An 18,936-nucleotide genomic window follows, 5' to 3' on the forward strand; every position below is an offset into this window, starting at 1 on the left:
TGCATTGCTGCAGTGCATCTTGTAGATGGTACACACTGCTGCCACTATGTGTCGGTGGTGGAGGGAATGAATGTTTATAGATGGGGTACCAATCAAGCGGATGCTTTATGCTGGATGGTGTCGAGCTTCTTCAGTGTTGTTGGAGCTGCACCCATCCAGACAAGTGGAGTATTCCATCACACTCCTGACTTGTGGCTTGTAGATGGTGGACAGGCTTCGGGAAGTCAGCAGACGAGTTACTCGGCACAGGATTCCTAACCTCTAACCTACTCTTGTAGCCACGGTGTTTATATGGCTACTCCAGTTCAGTTTCTGGTCAATGGTAGCCCCTAGGAGGTTGATAGTGGGGGATTCAGCGATGGCAATGCCATTGAATGTCAAGGGGAGATGGTTAGATTCTCTTGTTGGAGATGGTCATTGCCTGGCACTTGTGTGGTGCGAATGTTACTTGCCACTTATCAGCCCAAGCCTGGATATTGTCCAGGCCTTGCTGCATTTCTACAAGGACTGCTTCAGTATCTGAGGAGTAATGAATGGTGCTGAACATTGTGCAATCATCAGCGAACATCCCCACTTCTGACCTTATGATTGAAGGAAGGTCATTGATGAAGCAGCTGAAGATGGTTGGGCCTGGGACATTACCCTGAGGAACTCCTGCAGTGATGTTCTGGAGCTCAGATGATTGACCTCCAACAACCACAGCCATCTTCCTTTGCATTAGGTATGATTCCAACCAGTGGAGAGCTTTCCCCAATTCCCATTGACCTCAGTTTTGCTAGGGCTCCTTGATGCCATACTCGGTCAAATACTGCCTTGATATCAAGGGCAGTCACACTCACCTCACCTCTTGCGTTCAGCTCTTTGTTCCATGTTTGAACCAAGGCTGTGATGAGGTCAGGAGCTGAGTGGCCCTGGCGGAACCCAAACTGAGCGTCACTTAGCAGGTTATTGCGAAGCAAGTGCTGCTTGATGGCACTGTTGATGACTCCTTCCATCACTTTACTGATGATTGAGAGTAGACTGATGGGGCGGTAATTGGCTGGGTTGGACTTGTCCTGCTTTTTGTGTACAGGACATACCTAGGCAATTTTCCACATTGCCAGGTAGATGCCAGTGTTGTAGTTGTACTGGAACAGCTTGGCTAGAGGTGTGGCAAGCTCTGGAGTACAGGTCTTAAGTACTATTGCCAGAATATGGTCAGGACCCATAGCCTTTGCAGTATCCAGTGCCTTCAGTCGTTTCTTGATATCACACGGGGTGAATCGAATTGGCTGAAGTCTGGCATCTGTGATGCTGGGGACTTCAGGAGGAGGCAGAGATGGATCATCAATTCGGCACTTCTGGCTGAAGACTGTTGCAAATGCTTCAGCCTTATCTTTCGCACTGATGTGCTGGGCTTCCCCCCCCCCCACCCCATCATTGAGGATGGGGATATTTGTGGAGCCACATCCTCCAGTTAGTTGTTTAATTATCCACCACCACTCATGGTTGGATGTGGCAGGACTGCAGAGCTTAGATCTGATCTGTTGGTTATGGGACTGCTTAGCTCTGTCTATCGCATGTTGCTTACGCACTTTGACACGCATGTAGTTTCTGTTGTAGCTTCACCAGGTTGACACCTCATTGAGGTTTGCCTGGTGCCACTCCTGGCATGCCCTCCTGCACTTCATAGAACCAGGGTTGGTCTCCTGTCTTGATGGGAATGTAGAGTGGGAAATATGCCGGGCCATTAGGTTATAGATTGTGGTTGAGTACTATTCTGCTGCTACTGATGGCCCACAGCGCCTCATGGATGCCCAGTTTTGCATAGCCAGATTTGTTCGAAATCTATCCCATTTAGCACGGTGGTAGTGCCACACAACACGATGGATGGTATCCTCCGTGTGAAGGCGGGACTTCGTCTCCACAAGGACTGTGCGGTGGTCACTCTTACCAATACTGTCATGGACAGATGCATCTGCGGCAGGCAGATTGGTGAGGATGAGGTCAAGTATGTTTTTCCCTCTTGTTGGTTGCCTCACCACCTGCCGTAGACCCAGTCTAGCAGTTATGTCCTTTCGGACTCGGCCAGCTCGGTCCGTAGTGGTGCTACCGAGCCACGCCTGGTATGATTTAATTGCCATTATGGAGGTGTGGGTGCAGAGTAACCAGGACTGGGAACTGAATATTCAGGGATATTCATCATTTCGGAGGGATAGGCGGAGGTGAAAAGGAGGTGGGATAGCGCTGTTAATAAAAGGGACGAGATCAGTACATTAGAGAGAGAGGTTCTTAGATCGAAAGAGCAAGATGTAGAATCAGTTTGGGTGGAGTTAAGAAACAGCAAGGGGCTGCAAACATTGGTGGGAGTTGCTTATAGGCCAAACTGTAGTGGTAATGTTGGGCGCGGTATAAATTGGAGATTAAAGCTGCATGTAGCATGGGTAATACAGTAATCATGGGCTACTTCAATTTACAGATAGATTGGGTAAACCTAATTAGCATGAATGCTGTGGAGGATGAATTCCTCGAGTGTGTAATCGATGGGTTTCTGGAATAGTATGTTGAAGAATCAACTGAGGATTGGGCTATTCTAGTTTTAGTATTATGCAATGAGAGAGGACTAATTAATAACCTTGCTGTAAAGGAGCCATTAGGAAATAGTGACCAGGATATGATGTAGAATTCTACATTAAGTTTGAAGGAGATATAGTTCATTCTGAAACTAGGGTCTTAATTCTGAACCAAGGAAACTATGAAAGGTATGAGGGGCAAGTTGGCTATGGTGGATTACATTAAAAGATTGGACATTAGACAAACAATGGCTAGTATTTAAAGAGGTATTACATGTTTTATAACAAATATACATTCCTGTAAGACACAAAACCCCAACAGGAAAGGTGAATCAACTGTGGCTAACAAAAGAACTTAATGATTGCATTAGGTGAAAGGAACTGGTTTATTAGAAAGTCAGAAAAAGTGGTAAATCTGAAGATTAGGAGCAATTGGAAGTCCAGCAAAGGAGAACAAATAAACTGATGAAGAAAGGAAGAGATTATGAATGTATGCTAACTAGAAACAAAGGCAGACTGTAAAGGCTTCTTTAGGTTTGTGAAAAGGAAACATTAGCATGGATGAATGTGGGTCCATTGCAGGCAAAGACAAAAGTGTTTGTGCAAGTGGAGGAAGACACAGAAAATGTCCCAGAAATACTAGGGAACCAAGGGACTTGTAATAATGAGGAACTGAAAAGTACTTGGTATCAATAAAGAGGTAGTACTCAAAAAATTAATTAGATTGAAAGTTGATAAATCCCCTGGACCAGATGAGCTACATCCCAGAGTAATGAAAGAGGTGGCTATAGAGAAAGTAGATTGGTTATCATCTTTCAAAATTTTATAAGTTCTGTAAGGGTTCCTGTAGACTGGATAGTAGCAAATGTAACCCCACTATTTAAGAAGGGAGCAAGAGAGAAAATGGAGAACTACTGACCTGTTAGTTTGACATCAGAAGTAGGGTAAATGTTTGTAATAGATTCTAAGGATGAGATAACTGGACACTTGGAAAATAATGATACAATTGGGCAGAGTCAACATGGATTTGTGAAGGGGAAATCATGTTTGACAAACCTGTTGAAGTTTTTCTGAGGATGTTACTTGCAGCATAAATAAAGGAGAGCCAGTGGATGCGGTGCATTTGGATTTTCAGAAGGCTTTTGATAAGATCTGACACAGGAGGTTAGTAAACAAAATTAGAGCACATGGGATTGGGGGCAATATACTGGTATGGATTGAAATTGGTTAACAGACAGAAAGCAGACAGTAGGAACAAATGGGTCACTCTCAGGATGGCAGGCTGTTACTAGTGGGGTACCGCAAAGATCAGTGCTTGGGCCACAGCTGTTTAAAATCTATATAAATGATTTGGATGTGGGGACCAATTGTAATATTTCCAAATTTGCAGATGACAAAACTAGGAGGGAACGTAAGTTGTGAGGAGGATGCAAGGAGATTTGGACAGGCTAAGTGAACATGGGATATAATGTGAAGTGGTCCAGGGGATTTATCAACTTTTATTCTAATTAATTTTTGGTACTTTGGTAGAAAACAAAAGACAGATAGGTAGAGTATTTCTTAAATGGAGAGAGGCTGGGAAGTATTCATGTCCAAAGGGACCTGGGTGTCCTTGTTCATGAGTCCCTAAAAGCTAGTATGCAGGTGCAGCAAACAATTAAGAAGGCAAATTGTATGTTGGCCTTCATTGCAAGGGGATTTGAGGACAGGAGTAAAGATGTCTTGTTTCAATTGTATAAAGCCTTGGTGAGACTGCACCTGGAGTACTGTGTACAGTTTTAGTCTCCTTATCTAAAGGAAGGATATACTTTCCATAGAGGAAGTGCATCAGACTAATCCTTGGGATGGTGGGATTATTTTATGAGGAGAGATTGCAGAAACTAGGCCTGTATTCTCTAGAGTTTCGAAGAAGAGGTGATCTCATTGAAACTTACAAAATTCTTACAGGGCATGACAGGGTTAATGTAGATAGGATGCTTCCTCTGGCTGGTGAGTCTCGAACCAGAATTATCAGAATAAGGGGCAGGCCATTTAAGACTGAGATGAGGAAGAATTTCTTCACCCAGAGGGTGGCAAATCTGTGGACTTCTCTACCCCAGAGAGCTGTGGAAGCTCAATCATTGAGCATGTTCAAGATTTTGGAATACTAACGGCATCAAGGGATATGAGGATAGTGGGGAAAAATTGGTGTTGAGGTAAATGATCAAGCATGACCTGGCTCGATGGGTCGAATGACCTACTCCTGCTCCTATTTCCTATGATCTGGTGATCAGAAGGCAGGTTAGAAACATGGTGAAACTTTCTCTGTTCCATTGTACCTTTTCCAAGTTTTGAGTCAAATTATTTAGACTTTGGTGGAAATTTGTACAGTTGTCCCTTTTTTCCCCCAACCAGGTCTGCTGTGCTTCCCATCACTAAATTTACCAATGGTCTTGAGATCACTTTATTTATGTGCCACTTTTAAACTGGAGTGACAATTTTAAAAAAAATTATTGATAGTAAAGAAACAGCTTGAAAATATTACATTTAATCCCAGAAAATTCAATTCATAAAACCATCACCAGTGAATTTCAAGGCATTAAACTATAAATTAAGTACTTTACTTGTACCTCTTCTTGCCAGCTCTCTTGCAGTTTCTTTGCCAATTCCAGTGTTAGCACCAGTTATTAATATAGTTTGATCATCCAGTCTAGTTCCTGACAATCCATCAGTTTTGCTGTTAAGAAATGAAAGTTCACAATAAAATGAAAAATTATAACTGATATTAGCTGAAGACTAACATATTATCACAAATTGGAGTTTTCACTATGTTTTATTATGCCTCCTCTACTTCTGTAACCTCCTCCAGCCCTGCAATCGTCCAAGAACATTGCATTCCTCCTATTCTGGAAATGTGCACCTCCTTTGCCCCACAATTGACAGTCACGCCTTCAGCCATCTCGTCCCAAGTTCTGGAAATCCCTTCCTTGACCTCAGTCTTTCCAACTCACTCTCCTGCTTTAAGACCAAAAACTTTCAGTCACCTGTTCTAGGATCTGCTCCTTTAGGTCATTGTCAATTTCCATCTTACGTTCCTGTGAAATGCCTCGAGACATTTTCCTACATTGATAAGAACACAAGAAATAGGAACAGAGGTGGCTCAATAGTCCCCTCGAGCCTGCAAATCCATTCAATAAGATCATGGCTGGTTTTCTATATCAACTCCACTTTCCCGCCCTATCTCCAGATTCCTCGATTCTCTCAGTGCCCCGAAATCTATTAATCTTGGTCTTGAGTCTCATCGACTGAGCAGCCACAGCTTTCTCGGGTAGAGAGCTCCAACGAATTAAAAAGGCACTGTACAAATGCAAGTTATTTACTGAATTCCTCATGAGAATAAAGGTTTTCTAACATGAAAAATGAGCTTAGACTGGCTTAAAACCTTTGGGTTGGAGAATGGAAGCAATCCAATTCCATTCACTTCACAACATTAGAGAAAAAAAAAAATTTAAAATGCTGGAATTCTAAAATAACTGTTTTGATGAAGAGTTTTCAACAGAAATGTTAACCCGTCTTTACAGATGCTTAAAGACCAGCCATGATTTCCAGTATTTACTCTTTTTAATCTGTTCAGATTCAGAATTAAGTTTTTAACTCAACCCTACCTTATTCCTTCAACATTTTTTGTATGTTTGGGGGGTTAGTAATGTGAAATGTTAGTAAATTTTGTGCCACTCAAGAGATTTCAGAATTTGAAAACCCAGATCGAGCACACAGTAAAGTGGAAGTTTCCTTACTAAGTTTCCTAACAATCTGCTTTCACCTCAGTAATTATTAAGAATTATCTGAATCAAGAAGGCAAACTATATGGACACATGTCCTAGATGTCACAAGCTTAACATGCATCTTAATTTTACTGTCAAAAATGAAGAAGCATGCACAAAGCGGTATTTACCTCTTCTCAACATGGGTCTAAGACTGAAGTGGATTCAGGCTGATGTTGCTATCCCCCAAAACACTAACTGCCACTACCAACAACCTATATTTTGTGCCTTGAATGTAATAAAAATCCCTAAGGCACTTCACAGAAGCATTAGAAATTGACACTGAGCCACATAAGGTGATATTAGGGCAGATGACCAAAAGCTTGATCAAAGAGGTAGGTTTTAAGGAGTGTCTTAAAAAGGAAAGTGAGGAAGAGAGGTGGAGAAGTGTAGGGAGGGAATTCCAGAGTTTAGGGTCTCAGTAACTGAAAACACGTTTGCCAATGGTGGAGCGATTAAGATTGGGAATGCTCAAGAGGTCGGAATTATGAGTGCAGATATCTCGGAGAGTTGTGGGGCTGGAGGAGATTAGAGATTGTAGCAGGGGTAAAGTGATTGCAAAGCCACAGAGTGATTTGAAAACAAGGATGAGAATTTTTAAATCAAGACGTTGCTTGATTGGGAGCCAACGTAGGTCAGCGAGCACAGAGGTGATGATGAAAGGGATTTGGCAGGAATTAGGACAAGGGCAGAAGAATTTTGGATGGCCTCAAGTTTATGGAGAGTAAATGTGGGAGACCAGTCAGGATTGCATTGGAATAGTCAAATCTAGTGTTAACAATGGAATGAATGAGGGTTTCAGCAGCAGATGAGCTGAGGTAGGGGTGAAGTTCTGGAGTGGAAATAGGCAGTTTTATTGATGACGTGAATGTGTGTTCAGAAGCTTGTCTCAGGGTCAAATATGAAACAGTCTAGTGAAGTCTCTGACAGTTGCTAGTGGGAGGGATGGAGTCTGAAGGCCGTGGTGGAAACAATGGTTTCGGCCTTGCCAATATTTAATTAAAGGGAATTTCTGCTCATCTAGTACCGGATGTCTGATAATTTAGCAACAGTGGAGGAGTTGAGAGGGGTAGAGCTGGGTGTTGTTAGCATACATGTAAAAATTAACCATTTCTGATGATGTTGCCAAGGGGCAGCACGTAGATGAGAAATAGGAGGGGGCCGAGGATAGATCCTTGGGAGACACCAGAGGTAACAGTGTGGGAGCAGGAAGAGAAGATATTGCAAGTGATATTCTGGATACAATTAGTTAGATAGGAAGGTAACCGTAACAGAGCAGTCCCACCGAGCTGGAAGACAGTGGAGAGACATAGGATCAGAGGAAATAGGAGGAATGGCCATTTGGCTCATTGAGCCGGCTCCGCCATTCAATTAGATCATAGCTGATGATCTATTTCAATGTAACTTTCCATGCTATCCCCATATCCCTTGATATTAGTATTCCAATATCTAATCGATTTCTGTCTTGAACACGCTCAACGATTGAGCTTCCACAGCCTCCTGGGGTAGAAAATTCCAAAGATTCACTACCCTCTGAGCAAGGAAATTGTTCCTCATCTCAGTCTTAAATGGCCTTCCCCTTATCCTGAGACTGTGTTCCCTTGTTCTAGATTCACCAGCCAGAGGAAACATCCTATCCACATCCACTCTGTCACGCTCTGTAAAAATGTTATAAGTTTCAACGAGACCACCTCCCATTCTTCAAACCTCTCGAGAATACAGGCCCAGTTTCTGCAATCTCTCCTCATTCTGATGATCCTCAATCCTGTCATCCCAGAGATTAGTCTGGTGAACCTCCGTTGCATTCCCTCTACAGCAAGTATATCCTTCCTTAGATAAGGAGACAAACTGTATACAATAATCCAGATGTGGTCTCATCAGTGCTTTATTTATACAACTGAAGCATCTTTACTCCTGTACCCAAATCCCCTTGCAATGAAGGCTAACATACCATTTGTCATCTTAATTGCTTGCTGCACCGGCATACTAGCTTTATATTCCCCTATAGCATTGTGTCATCCGCAAATCTGGAAATATTACCATTGGTCCCCATATCCAAGATTTTTATATAAATTGGAAACAGCTGTGGCCCAAGCACCGATCCTTGCGGTACCCCATTAATAAAAGCCTACCATTTATTCGTACTCTCTGCTTTCTGTCTGTTAACCAATTCTCAATTCATTGCAATATATTACCCCCCAATCGCATGTGCTCTAATTTTGTTTACTAACCTCCTGTGTGGAACTTTATCATAAGCCTTCTGAAAAGTCAAATGCACATCCACTGGTTCTCGTTTATTTATGCTACAAGTAACATCCTCAAAAAACACTTAACAGATTTGTCAAACATGATTTCCTTGTCATAAATCCATGTTGACTCTGCCCAATCATGTCATTCTTTTCCAAGTGTCCAATTATCTCATCCTTGATAATAGATTCCAACATTTTCCCTACTACTGACGTCAAACTAACAGGTCTGTACTTCAGTTTTCTCTCTCGCTCCCTTCTTAAATAGTGGAGTTACATTTGTTAGATTCTAGTCTATAGGAACCCTTCCAGCATCTATAGAATTTTGAAAGATAACTGCCAATGCATCCATTATCTCTATAACCACCTCCTTCAATACTCTGGGATGTAGCTCATCTGGTCCAGGGGATTTATCAACTTTCAATCCAATTAAAAAAAAAATTAAGTACTACCTCTTTATTGATACTAATTTCTCTCAGTTCCTAATTTTTTTTTTTAAAAACAAGTCCCAGAAGTATTAGGGAACCAAGGGCCATTTTCCTGTATCTTCCTCCATGAAGGCAGACACAAAATAATTGTTTAGTCTCTCCACCATTTCTTCATTCTCCACCACAAAGTCTCCAGTCACTGCCTGCAATGGACCCACCTTGAAGGAGGATGCTCTAGTCAACTACGTCAAAAGTTGCAAACAGGTCAGGAAGGGATAGTTTACCAATACAAAAACAATTGGAAAAATACCTCCATCTTCAAATGAATGATTCTATGAACAGCTCTGAAGTCTCCTCTCGTAAATTACTCCATTTGGGGAATTCACTAGCACAAAACAAAACCAGGTACCTAACTGAGTCTGCCAACAACACAGTATCATTTGCAATATTTTCAGTAACGATTGAAACAGAGATTCTAACTGTACTCCTTATGGTGCCCAGCAACACACTGTGGATAAAGACCTTGAATAAACCAGGTAGTAGATAACGTTGTCTCACTCTGCTGTCGAGAAAAATAGGTTCAGCTCCTCATTCATTACACCAACCAGAGAGTTGAAGTACACATCTTTTTTTGGCATGAAGGAAAAGAAGATTACCATTTAAGTGTTGACACCAGAATACATAAGTTTGAAAGGGCTAGTTGATAATCTTCATTATGTTTAGATATTTGCATAGTTCAAGTAGATCAGATTTACATTTTTTTTTTTAAACTGTCACTTGCATCATATTTTTTAATACAATACACAAAAGTTAAAAGAAAATATTCTAGTGTGTGTGCGAGAGATATATCTTAAGAGTAGGGAAACCCAAACATTGTAAATATGTATGTAACTTTATAGTTTGTGTCACAGAGGGGAAATTCAAGTTGTTAGTGGGGAGAAAACATTCCTCTAAAAACATAATACACTGACAAAATCATTTTCCAATAAACCGCAAAAGAAAATATAGTTAAAACAATTAAAGCGAAAATGTTCGTCTCCCCATGATTCTGTTCATAAATAAAATGCCTCATGTGGTTCAGTCATACCAACCAAGGACATCCCAGGGCGAGTGGTCATCGATGTGAAATAATTACTGTTTCTCTTCCCACAGATGCTGCCTGACCTGTTGAGCATTTCCATCATTTTCTGCTTTTATTTCAGATATTCAGCATCCACAGTATTTTGCTTTCATTTTTGCAAATCATTGTCTGTGTGGAATTAGCCGATTTCAACCAGCCAAGGGAAGATATTGAAAACCGCCGCCCTATTAAAAGCTCTGCGCTAAACACTAGCACTTGATCAGGTGCTGTTCCACTCCAAGTTACATAAAAGCATCTATTCTGACCCATTGCTTCATTCTTTGACATGATATCAGATAGTACTAAACACGGAGTCTGCAAGCAAATTCAAAAAGTTCCAGAATTAAAATGTTCCATGGTGCTTTGGATTCAAGAGAAAACTGAAGTCTAAGAGGGAAGGAACTTTGTGTATGAACATTAAACCGCTCTCAAAGAATGCGGAAGTCCACATTTTATTAGGTAATTTAACATCCTTCCTCACACTGTGCAAAGCTCAAGAAGGGAGACAAAAGAAACTCTTAAGAAAATGCACAGGCTAAGCTGATCTTCAGTCATACCAAAGTGCCTATCCTATCAGGACAATAAACACTTAATAAAAAAAACCACCCAATTAATTTTAATTAGCTCCTTTGCAAATATAGTGTTGAGAAATCTTTAGCACATTACCTGATAAAGTGATCATAACACAACAGAATTTGCGTTAACTTTTACTACTGGTTCTTGGTCAGCAAGGAGATACATTCTGCAACCAAGTGCGTTGACTTCTACTTAGTCGTGGATTTAGCTAAATTTTTGTTCACGTGGGAATCAATTACCTAGACAGTGGATCTTTTTCTTTATCTTTGGAATAAGTCAACATTTAATTCAAAGTATGACTACCTTTCAAAAGGAAGAAAAATATTGTGCTGGTAAAAACTCAACCAACGCATCTAGACATGAATTGTTTTGTAATTGTTCTATTTATACACTGAGCAACAATAACTTGTATCTATATAGCATCTTTAACATAATAAAATGTCCCAAGGTGCTTCACAGGAGCATTATCGAACAAGATATGACATGGAGCTGCATAAGGAGGTATAGGGTAGATGACCAAAAGCTTGGTTAAATTAGTACATTTTAAAGAGCGCCTTAAAAGGAGGAAAGTGAAGTGGAGAGGCAGAGGGGTGTAGGGAGGGAATTCTGGAGGGAGGGGGAGGTGCCTATGGTGGATACCAATAGTGGAGCGATTAAAAATCAGGAACACACAAGAATTAGAGAAGCGCAGATATCTTGGAGGGATGTGGGATGGAGGAGATTACAGAGATAGGGAGGGGTGAGGCCATGGAGGTATTTGAAAACACAGGGTGAGAATTTTAAAACCAAGACGTTGCTTGACTGGGAGCCAACATAGGTCAGTGAGTACAGGGGTGATAGGGGAATAGGACTTGGTGCGAGTTAAGACATGGGCAACAGAGTTTTGAATGAACTCAAGTTTACAGAGAGCAGGAGACCAGCCAGGAGTGTATTGGAATAGTCAAGGCTAGAGGTAACGAAGGCATGAATGAGGATTTCAGCAGATCATCTGAGACAAGGACAAAATCAGGCAATGTTAGAGGTGGAAGTAGACAGTCTTAGCGATGGCACAAATAGGAGCTCGGAAGCTCTTCCCTGGGCCAGATGTGACATCAAGGTTGTAAACAGACTGGCTTAATCTCAGACTGTTGGCAGGGAGAGGGACAGAGTCAGTAGCTAGGGAACGGATTTTGGAGTGGGGACTGAAAACAACGGCTTCAGTCTTCCCAATAATTAATTGGAAGAAATAACTGCTTATCCAGTACTGGATGTCAGATATGCAGTCTGACAATTTAGAAACAGTGGAGAAATTGAGGGAGGTGGTGAGGTAGAGATGAGTGTCATTGGTGTATGTGAAAACTAACGCTGTGCTTTCGGATTCGGATGATGTCGCCAAGGGATAGCATGTAAATCAGAAATAGGAGGGGGCCAAAGATAGATCCTTGGGGGATACCAGAGGAAATGGTGCAGGAGCAAGAAGAGAAACCATTGCTGGTGATTCTCTGGTTACGATTAGATAGATGGGCGGCGCAGTGGTTAGCACTGCAGCCTCACAGCTCCAGCGACCCGGGTTTGATTCTGGGTACTGCCTGTGCGGAGTTTGCAAGTTCTCCCTGTGACTGCGTGGGTTTTCGCCGGGTGCTCAGGTTTCCTCCCACAGCTAAAGACTTGCAGGTGATTGGTAAATTGGCCATTGTAAATTGCCCCAAGTGTAGGTAGGTGGTAGGGAATATGGGATTACTGTAGGGTTAGTATTAAATGGGTGGTTGCTGGTCGGCACAGACTCGGTGGGCCGAAGGGCCTGTTTCAGTGCTGTATCTCTAAATAAATAAACAAAGTAATTCATGACAACGCTAAGTCATCGCCAACGTCATCAGGATGCGCCGCAGTGCGCACATGCGCAGATGTCTCATGCCCTATGCGCATGCGCTGCGGTCCGGCTTGCCAGGACCGTTTTGCGCGTGCGCAGATGACGTCATCGCGTTACGTCGTCTTCCTCGGGCAACGCGCCAGGTTGGCCTCTGCGCATGCGTCAAAGCTTCGGCGTGACTTTTTGAAAGTGGAAGGAGAAGAGGTTTCATCGGGCATTTTCTCGCATTTTATCTGAATTATTTATTCGTTTTGGAGACTTGCTTCATTTTTATTTGACACAGGAGATTGTTCCAAGGTAAGTTGCTCTGCCTTTGTAAGTTGCTTTGAAAACATTTCCATTGTCTGGGCCACCGCATGTTCTCCGATCTCTGTTGTGAGTTGCTGTGTGCAGGCAGTACATGTGCTGCAACCTACCGTCTTAACGGTCACTTTTGTTTTTGTAACGTTTTAATGGAATGCATTCTGTATTTCTCATCTCATCTTTCCCGTGAGGAGACTGGACTGGCTGCGGCAACAGACTCTCCGCTGGCAGCAAGGACTGGCTGATGAGATGGAGCCATTTACTATGTCCAACAATTGCCCGGATGCACCTTCGGATGGAGGTGGCCACGCGCTGGACATCAGTCATGTGTCACAAACCCTGGATCCTGAGCGTCTCACCCCTTGGCCTAATGATCTGATGGACCATACATATGCCTGCCTGTTCAAAGCTCCACTTCCCCTACCTGCGGTACCCTCTCCTTGCTGCTCAGTTACACAGTCACCTGTTCCTGCACCATCAGGGCAGTGCACATCGACACACAGCCACCTGTTTCCCCATCCGCCTTTGAAACAACCATGCACGGCCTTGTGAGACTCCACAATTGCCAGCTGCTGCCTGTCAAGCAGAGAGGGCGTCCAAAGGGGTCAAGCACTTGGGGAACATTCAGCAAGAAGAGACTGAGCACTAAAAGAAACAAGCATGCTGTGTCCAGTGGTAGCAGAAATGTGAATGCTCTTGCTGTGAACACAACTGGTGATAATAGTAGGCAAGATTAAATGGGAATGGATGGGAAGACGCACGAGTAACATAACCACTAGCAGGGAACTGCTGGGCTAAATGACCAGCTTTATGTTCATAGCCCAAAAGAAATGTGCTTCTTTTCCAGCACCCTCACATCATTCATGTTTTCCCTGAGAGCAGCATTGAACCATCAAGAGATAGGGGCAGTAACATCATCCTGCCTCCTACAGCTGAGGTGGGTACTAAGTGATTCATTGGCCTTTACCGCAGAACACAAAGCATGCTCAACAGTAATTTCATTGGAGGGAGGGAAGCTCTGACACTGATGTTCTTTCCTTATTTCCTTTCATGTAAAACGTGCCCTTGAGAAAACAATCCTTGACGCTTAAGGACGGCATTCAAGCAAAGGAGGCAGTGCAGGAGAGGACGCAAGGATGTGCTGATTCCTGCATCTGAGGTGGGTAATAAGTGCTTCATGAGGAGCTGGCACAAAAGAGGAGTTGAGGTCTGGGGCAGATCAGCCATGATCATATTGAATGGCGGGGCAGGCTTGAGGAGCCAAATGGCCTGTCCCTATTCCTTATGTTCTTGTGTTCCAACAGCCAGGGTGAGAGATTGATCTTTTTATTGGAGATTAGTGCATAAAAGCTGGAGGTGAGGGTGTAGTTGACCAAATTAGTAGCTGTAGAAATGCTGTAGTGAATGGAGAGACAAATACTAGATAATTGAGTTTTTGAAACTGCAGTTGTAAGTGAATAGGGGGGGAAAGTTTTTTCAGGGACAGATACAGAATGAGGTAGGGTTGGGACGCAAGAGGAGGATGTGAGTGGAGATTGATACAAGGAAGTGATCAAAGATGGCTTAGGCAGCTTACGGCATGGCCACTAATGGTGGAACAATTAAAAACATTTTTTTTTTTAAAAAAAGAATGCTTAACAGGTCTATCAAGAGACTGCAGATATCACGGAGAGCTGAGAGGTTGGAGGAAAGATAAGATAAAACAGATAAATAAAAGCAAAATACTGCAGACGCTGGAAATCTGAAATGAAAAAAGAAAGTGTTGGAAATGCTCAGCAGCTCAGGCAGCATCTGCGGAGAGAGAAACAGTTAACTTTTCAAATCTGTGGCCTTTCATCAGAACTCAGATAAAACAGATTAACTAATAAGATATGAAGATGTAGCATAGCTGTAGTCCAAGGAAAGGGGATAATTTCCTCCCTCAAGTGATTTGAGTATCTGAACTAAATGGCAGTATATTTACATGCAGAAGCAGATGACATTGACCAAATAATGATAGACTACTCGACCTGAAGACTTTGATAAAAGAAACTATTAACCAGATGGTCTCCTGACTGAGGGCATTGTATATGAAGTCTTTTGTACTCATTATAGCATGCTACCTTTCCAAGACTCCCACAGAATGATGGCTACAACTTTTTAAAAAGTGTGTACTGATAGATTCCTTTTTCCATGATGTCAATGTAACAAGAGGGAGTCTCTAACTAAAGTGGTCTTTAATTGCTTCAATGCAGTTCTGTTACAGTAAGGTACTTAAGGTTAGTAACTGTTCACCTAAGTGAGTTGCCAGAGAAGTTGTCTATCTGGAAATAGAAGGTGGTGTTAATTTCACACATTTAATAACCAAGAAAGGCACCAGAAAGCAATTTAAGAAGTTGCAATATAGGTTTAGGTTAAATTAAAATGACAGTTTGCTGCAGACACAGGCCAGTGGTGGTTCCCTATAGTTAATGAAAAGGGCAATGCCTAACACCACAGGCTTCTACTCCAAGGAGAGATGATATGATTTTATATTCACTTCACCAAGAGACAGCCTTAACATTGGAAGCCCATCAATGGTGAACTTAAATTCATCAAAGCTGATTGTAATCTTCAACACTGGAAAAGATAGACAGCAGCACGCATCTACAGTTCCTTCAGTTTACTCATCAAAAATACCATCTGACTGGTTAGCAGGAATAGATTTTCATTCTAATGAAAATTGTAAATGATTGTGCTGCCTATTAAGGGAAAGAAAATTCAAAATTTTGTTTCTGCACACTAGATATAAATTCGTGCAGAATCTAACTTGCTTTAGTCCAAGAGTTTAATGAATTTATTATCTCAGATTAGAGTACAACATGGGTAAATAACAGAAATAAAAGCAAAATACTACAGATGCTGGAAATCTGAAAACAAGAAATGCTGGAAATACTCAGCAGGTCTGACAGCATCTGTGGAGAGAGAAGCAGAGTTAATGTTTCAGGTCAGTGACCCTTCTTCAGAACTGGCAAATATTAGAAATGTGAAAGGTTATAAGCAAGTAAAGCAGGGGTGGGGCAAGAGATAACAAAGGAGGTGTAGATAGGACAAGGTCACAGAATAGCTGGCCAGAAGGTCATAGAGCAAAGGCAAACAATATGTTAATGGTGTGTTGAAAGACAAGCATTAGTACAGATAGGGTGTTAACGGACTTAAAATTGAACAGCCGCAAGTACAAACATGAAAAAAAAACGTGGGTAAGCAAACTGAACAAACTAAGATGAAATAAAATAAACACAAAACAAACAAAAAAAATTTAAAGGAAAAAAAACTAAAAATAAAAGTAAAATGGGGGGCCCATCATGCTCTGAAATTATTGAACTCAATGTTCAGTCCGGCAGGCTGTAGTGTACCTAATCTGTAAATGAGATGCTGCTCCTCGAGCTTGCGTTGATGTTCATTGGAACACTGCAGCATCCCAAGACAGAGATATGATCTTGAGAGCAGGGGGGGGGGGGGGGGGGGTTTGGTGGGAGGTGTTGAAATGGCCGGCAACCAGATGCTCGGGGTCCTGCTTGCGGACTGAGCAGAGGTGTTCCGCAAAGCGGTCACCCAGTCTGCGTTTGGTCTCCCCAATGTACAGGAGACCACATTGTGAGCAACGAATACAGTATACTACATTGAAAGAAGTACAAGTAAATCACTGCTTCACCTGAAAGGAGTGTTTGGGACCTGGGATAGTGAGGAGAGAGGAGCAAATGGGCAGGTATTACACCTCCTGCGATTGCAGGGGAAGGTGCCATGGGAAGGGGACGAGGTGGTGGGGGTAATGGAGGAGTGGACCAGGGCGTCATGGAGGGAACGATCCCTTCGGAATGCTGACAGGGGAAAGGAGGGGAAATGCTTTCGGTAGTGGCATCACGCTGGAGATGGTGGAAATGGCAGAGGATGATCCTTTGGATATGGAGGCTGATGGGGTGGAAAGTGAGGACAAGGGGAACCCTGTCGTGGTTCTGGGAGGGAAGGGAAGGGGTGAGGGTAGAGGTGCGGGAAATGGGCCAGACACAGTTGAAGGCCCTGTCAACCACAGTGGGGGGAATCCTCGGTTGAGGAAAACATATCAGAAGCGCTGTCATGGAAGGTAGCATCATCAGAGCAGATGCGTTGGAGACAGAGAAACTGTGAGAACGGAATGGAGTCCTTGCAGGAGGCAGGGTGTGAAGAAGCGTAGTCGAGGTAGCTGTGGGAGTCAGTGGGCTTATAATGGATATTAGGAGACAGCCTATCCCCAGAGATGGAGATAGAGAAGTCGAGGAAGGGAAGTGTCAGAGATGGACCATGTAAAGGTGAGAGAAGGGTGGAAATTAGAAGCAAAGTTGATAAAGTTTTCCAGTTCGGGGCGGGAGCAGGAAACAGCACCGATACAGTCATCAATATACTAGAAAAAGAGTTGGGGGAAGGGGCCTGAGTAGGACTGCGTAAATAACAGCATCTGCATTTCTAACTAAAAGGAATAACTTGTACTGTCCACCTTAGCCTTACATTACATATATTCTACTCTTAGGTGTCAATTTTCACCCAGTGGTAGCGTTCTCACCCCAGTTAAAGGACTGTGGGTTGAGGCCGCACTTCAGGATTTAAGCACACAATCTATGCTTACACTTAAGTGTAGTACTGTTGGGGACGTTTAATCGAAGTCCCGTCTGCCCTCTCAGATGAATATAAAACGATCCCACAGCACAATTTGGAGAACAGCAGAGAGATCTTCCAGGATTATACAATACACGCAAAGAGGCAAAAAGGGCCTGGTTTCAAGTTCCATCCAAAAGACCACACCAACAACTTTTTACTGCTGCACTGAAGTGTCAACCTAAATTTAGGAGCTTAAGTTCTGGAGTAAGCCTTGAACCCAAAAGCAAGTACTACCAATGAGTCAAACGGGCAGAAAAACTAGCATTGCAATAAAACAAATACAAAGCGCTGGAATAGTGTCAAAACTGCAATTAAAAATTGATGTGTTTACAGGAAGTTGTCACTTTGGGAATAATGCGGCGAACTGGTGCGAAGGTAACAAACGTTAAAAAATTCTACTAAAACATGAAAAATGACCCTTTAAATTCCCCTTTAACTTGTGTTAACCTACCACACTGAGACCTCAAGTATTACTGGTGGCCTTTTTAAAAAAAATGAATGTACTTTTCTTAAAGGGATTTTCAAAGCCCCATTGCCACCCTCAGGTTATAGGAATGAAGTGTATCAAAGCTTTTACCTTTTGTCACACATGTTAGCAGAATGAACAGGACGTGAGTAGTCAGGTAGTAGACCTCGGATCGAATCCCCTATAACTGGCAGGAGACGTCTTGCTATTTCACTCTGTCCGTCACGGAAGATGAGAAGATTATCACACTTATGGCTCTCACAATCCACCAATCACATCTTGCCATTAAGGCGGATCCCTGTAGGTTTTTATTCCGAATATGCAAAGTCAGGGTGGGTGGGGTTTCATTTAGTTTGCAGGTTTTGATTTCACGCACTTGTCGTGAACCGTTTAGTTTTTGTGTGTTTCTGTTTTTAAATGTTCTTTCATTCAGCTGTTGAGATACGTGAGTCATTGGAGACACAAAGACGCCTTGTTGTAATTACCCATTTGCCACGTGACCGGCTTTTATTACAAAACAAATTACGGGGTCACAGTTTGCGTTGTGAAAATGACCGAGGCAAATGTTTGGGGAGGGAGTTCAGCTTTGAACGACTGCAAAGTGTCACTCGTCAATTTGCTGGAGATGGATGTGAGCACACCCTGCAGGTATTGCAGCTCCGATTAGATTCGGAACCTTCCGTGCCCTGAAAAACTGCTCGGACAAGATAGATTACATTCCTGTCTCTCCAGACAAACAGCATGTTCGTTCATGATCGCTGGGTCAACATCCTGCAACTCCCCACTGAACAGTTCTGTGCAGACAAGGATTTAAGCATTTTGAGGACAAAGTCAGCCACCACCTCCAGGCAATCCTGGATGGGTGTCACATGCAGCAGAGCCAACATTCTAAGAAAATATTAAAAATAATAATACAAAAGCAAATAATCTGCGTGTGGGT

General features: G+C 42.6%; 1 protein-coding gene across 1 annotated transcript in view; it reads right to left on the reverse strand.

Moving 5' to 3' along the window:
- The window catches only part of LOC137347249 (retinol dehydrogenase 12-like), a 44,326-nt gene extending 25,910 nt beyond the window's left edge, over positions 1–18,416 (reverse strand). Inside the window, exons 1-2 of the mRNA XM_068011555.1 lie at positions 18,108–18,416; positions 5,162–5,268 (exon numbers count right to left, since the gene is read on the reverse strand). Of these exons, the coding sequence (XP_067867656.1) occupies positions 5,162–5,268; positions 18,108–18,121 (121 nt within the window). The 5' untranslated portion in view covers positions 18,122–18,416. The remainder of the gene's footprint in view (positions 1–5,161; positions 5,269–18,107) is intronic.
- Between the last annotated feature and the right edge of the window lie 520 nt (positions 18,417–18,936).

This window comes from Heterodontus francisci, chromosome 2 (genome assembly GCF_036365525.1).
Source record: "Heterodontus francisci isolate sHetFra1 chromosome 2, sHetFra1.hap1, whole genome shotgun sequence".
NCBI classification, from domain to species: Eukaryota; Metazoa; Chordata; class Chondrichthyes; order Heterodontiformes; family Heterodontidae; genus Heterodontus; species Heterodontus francisci.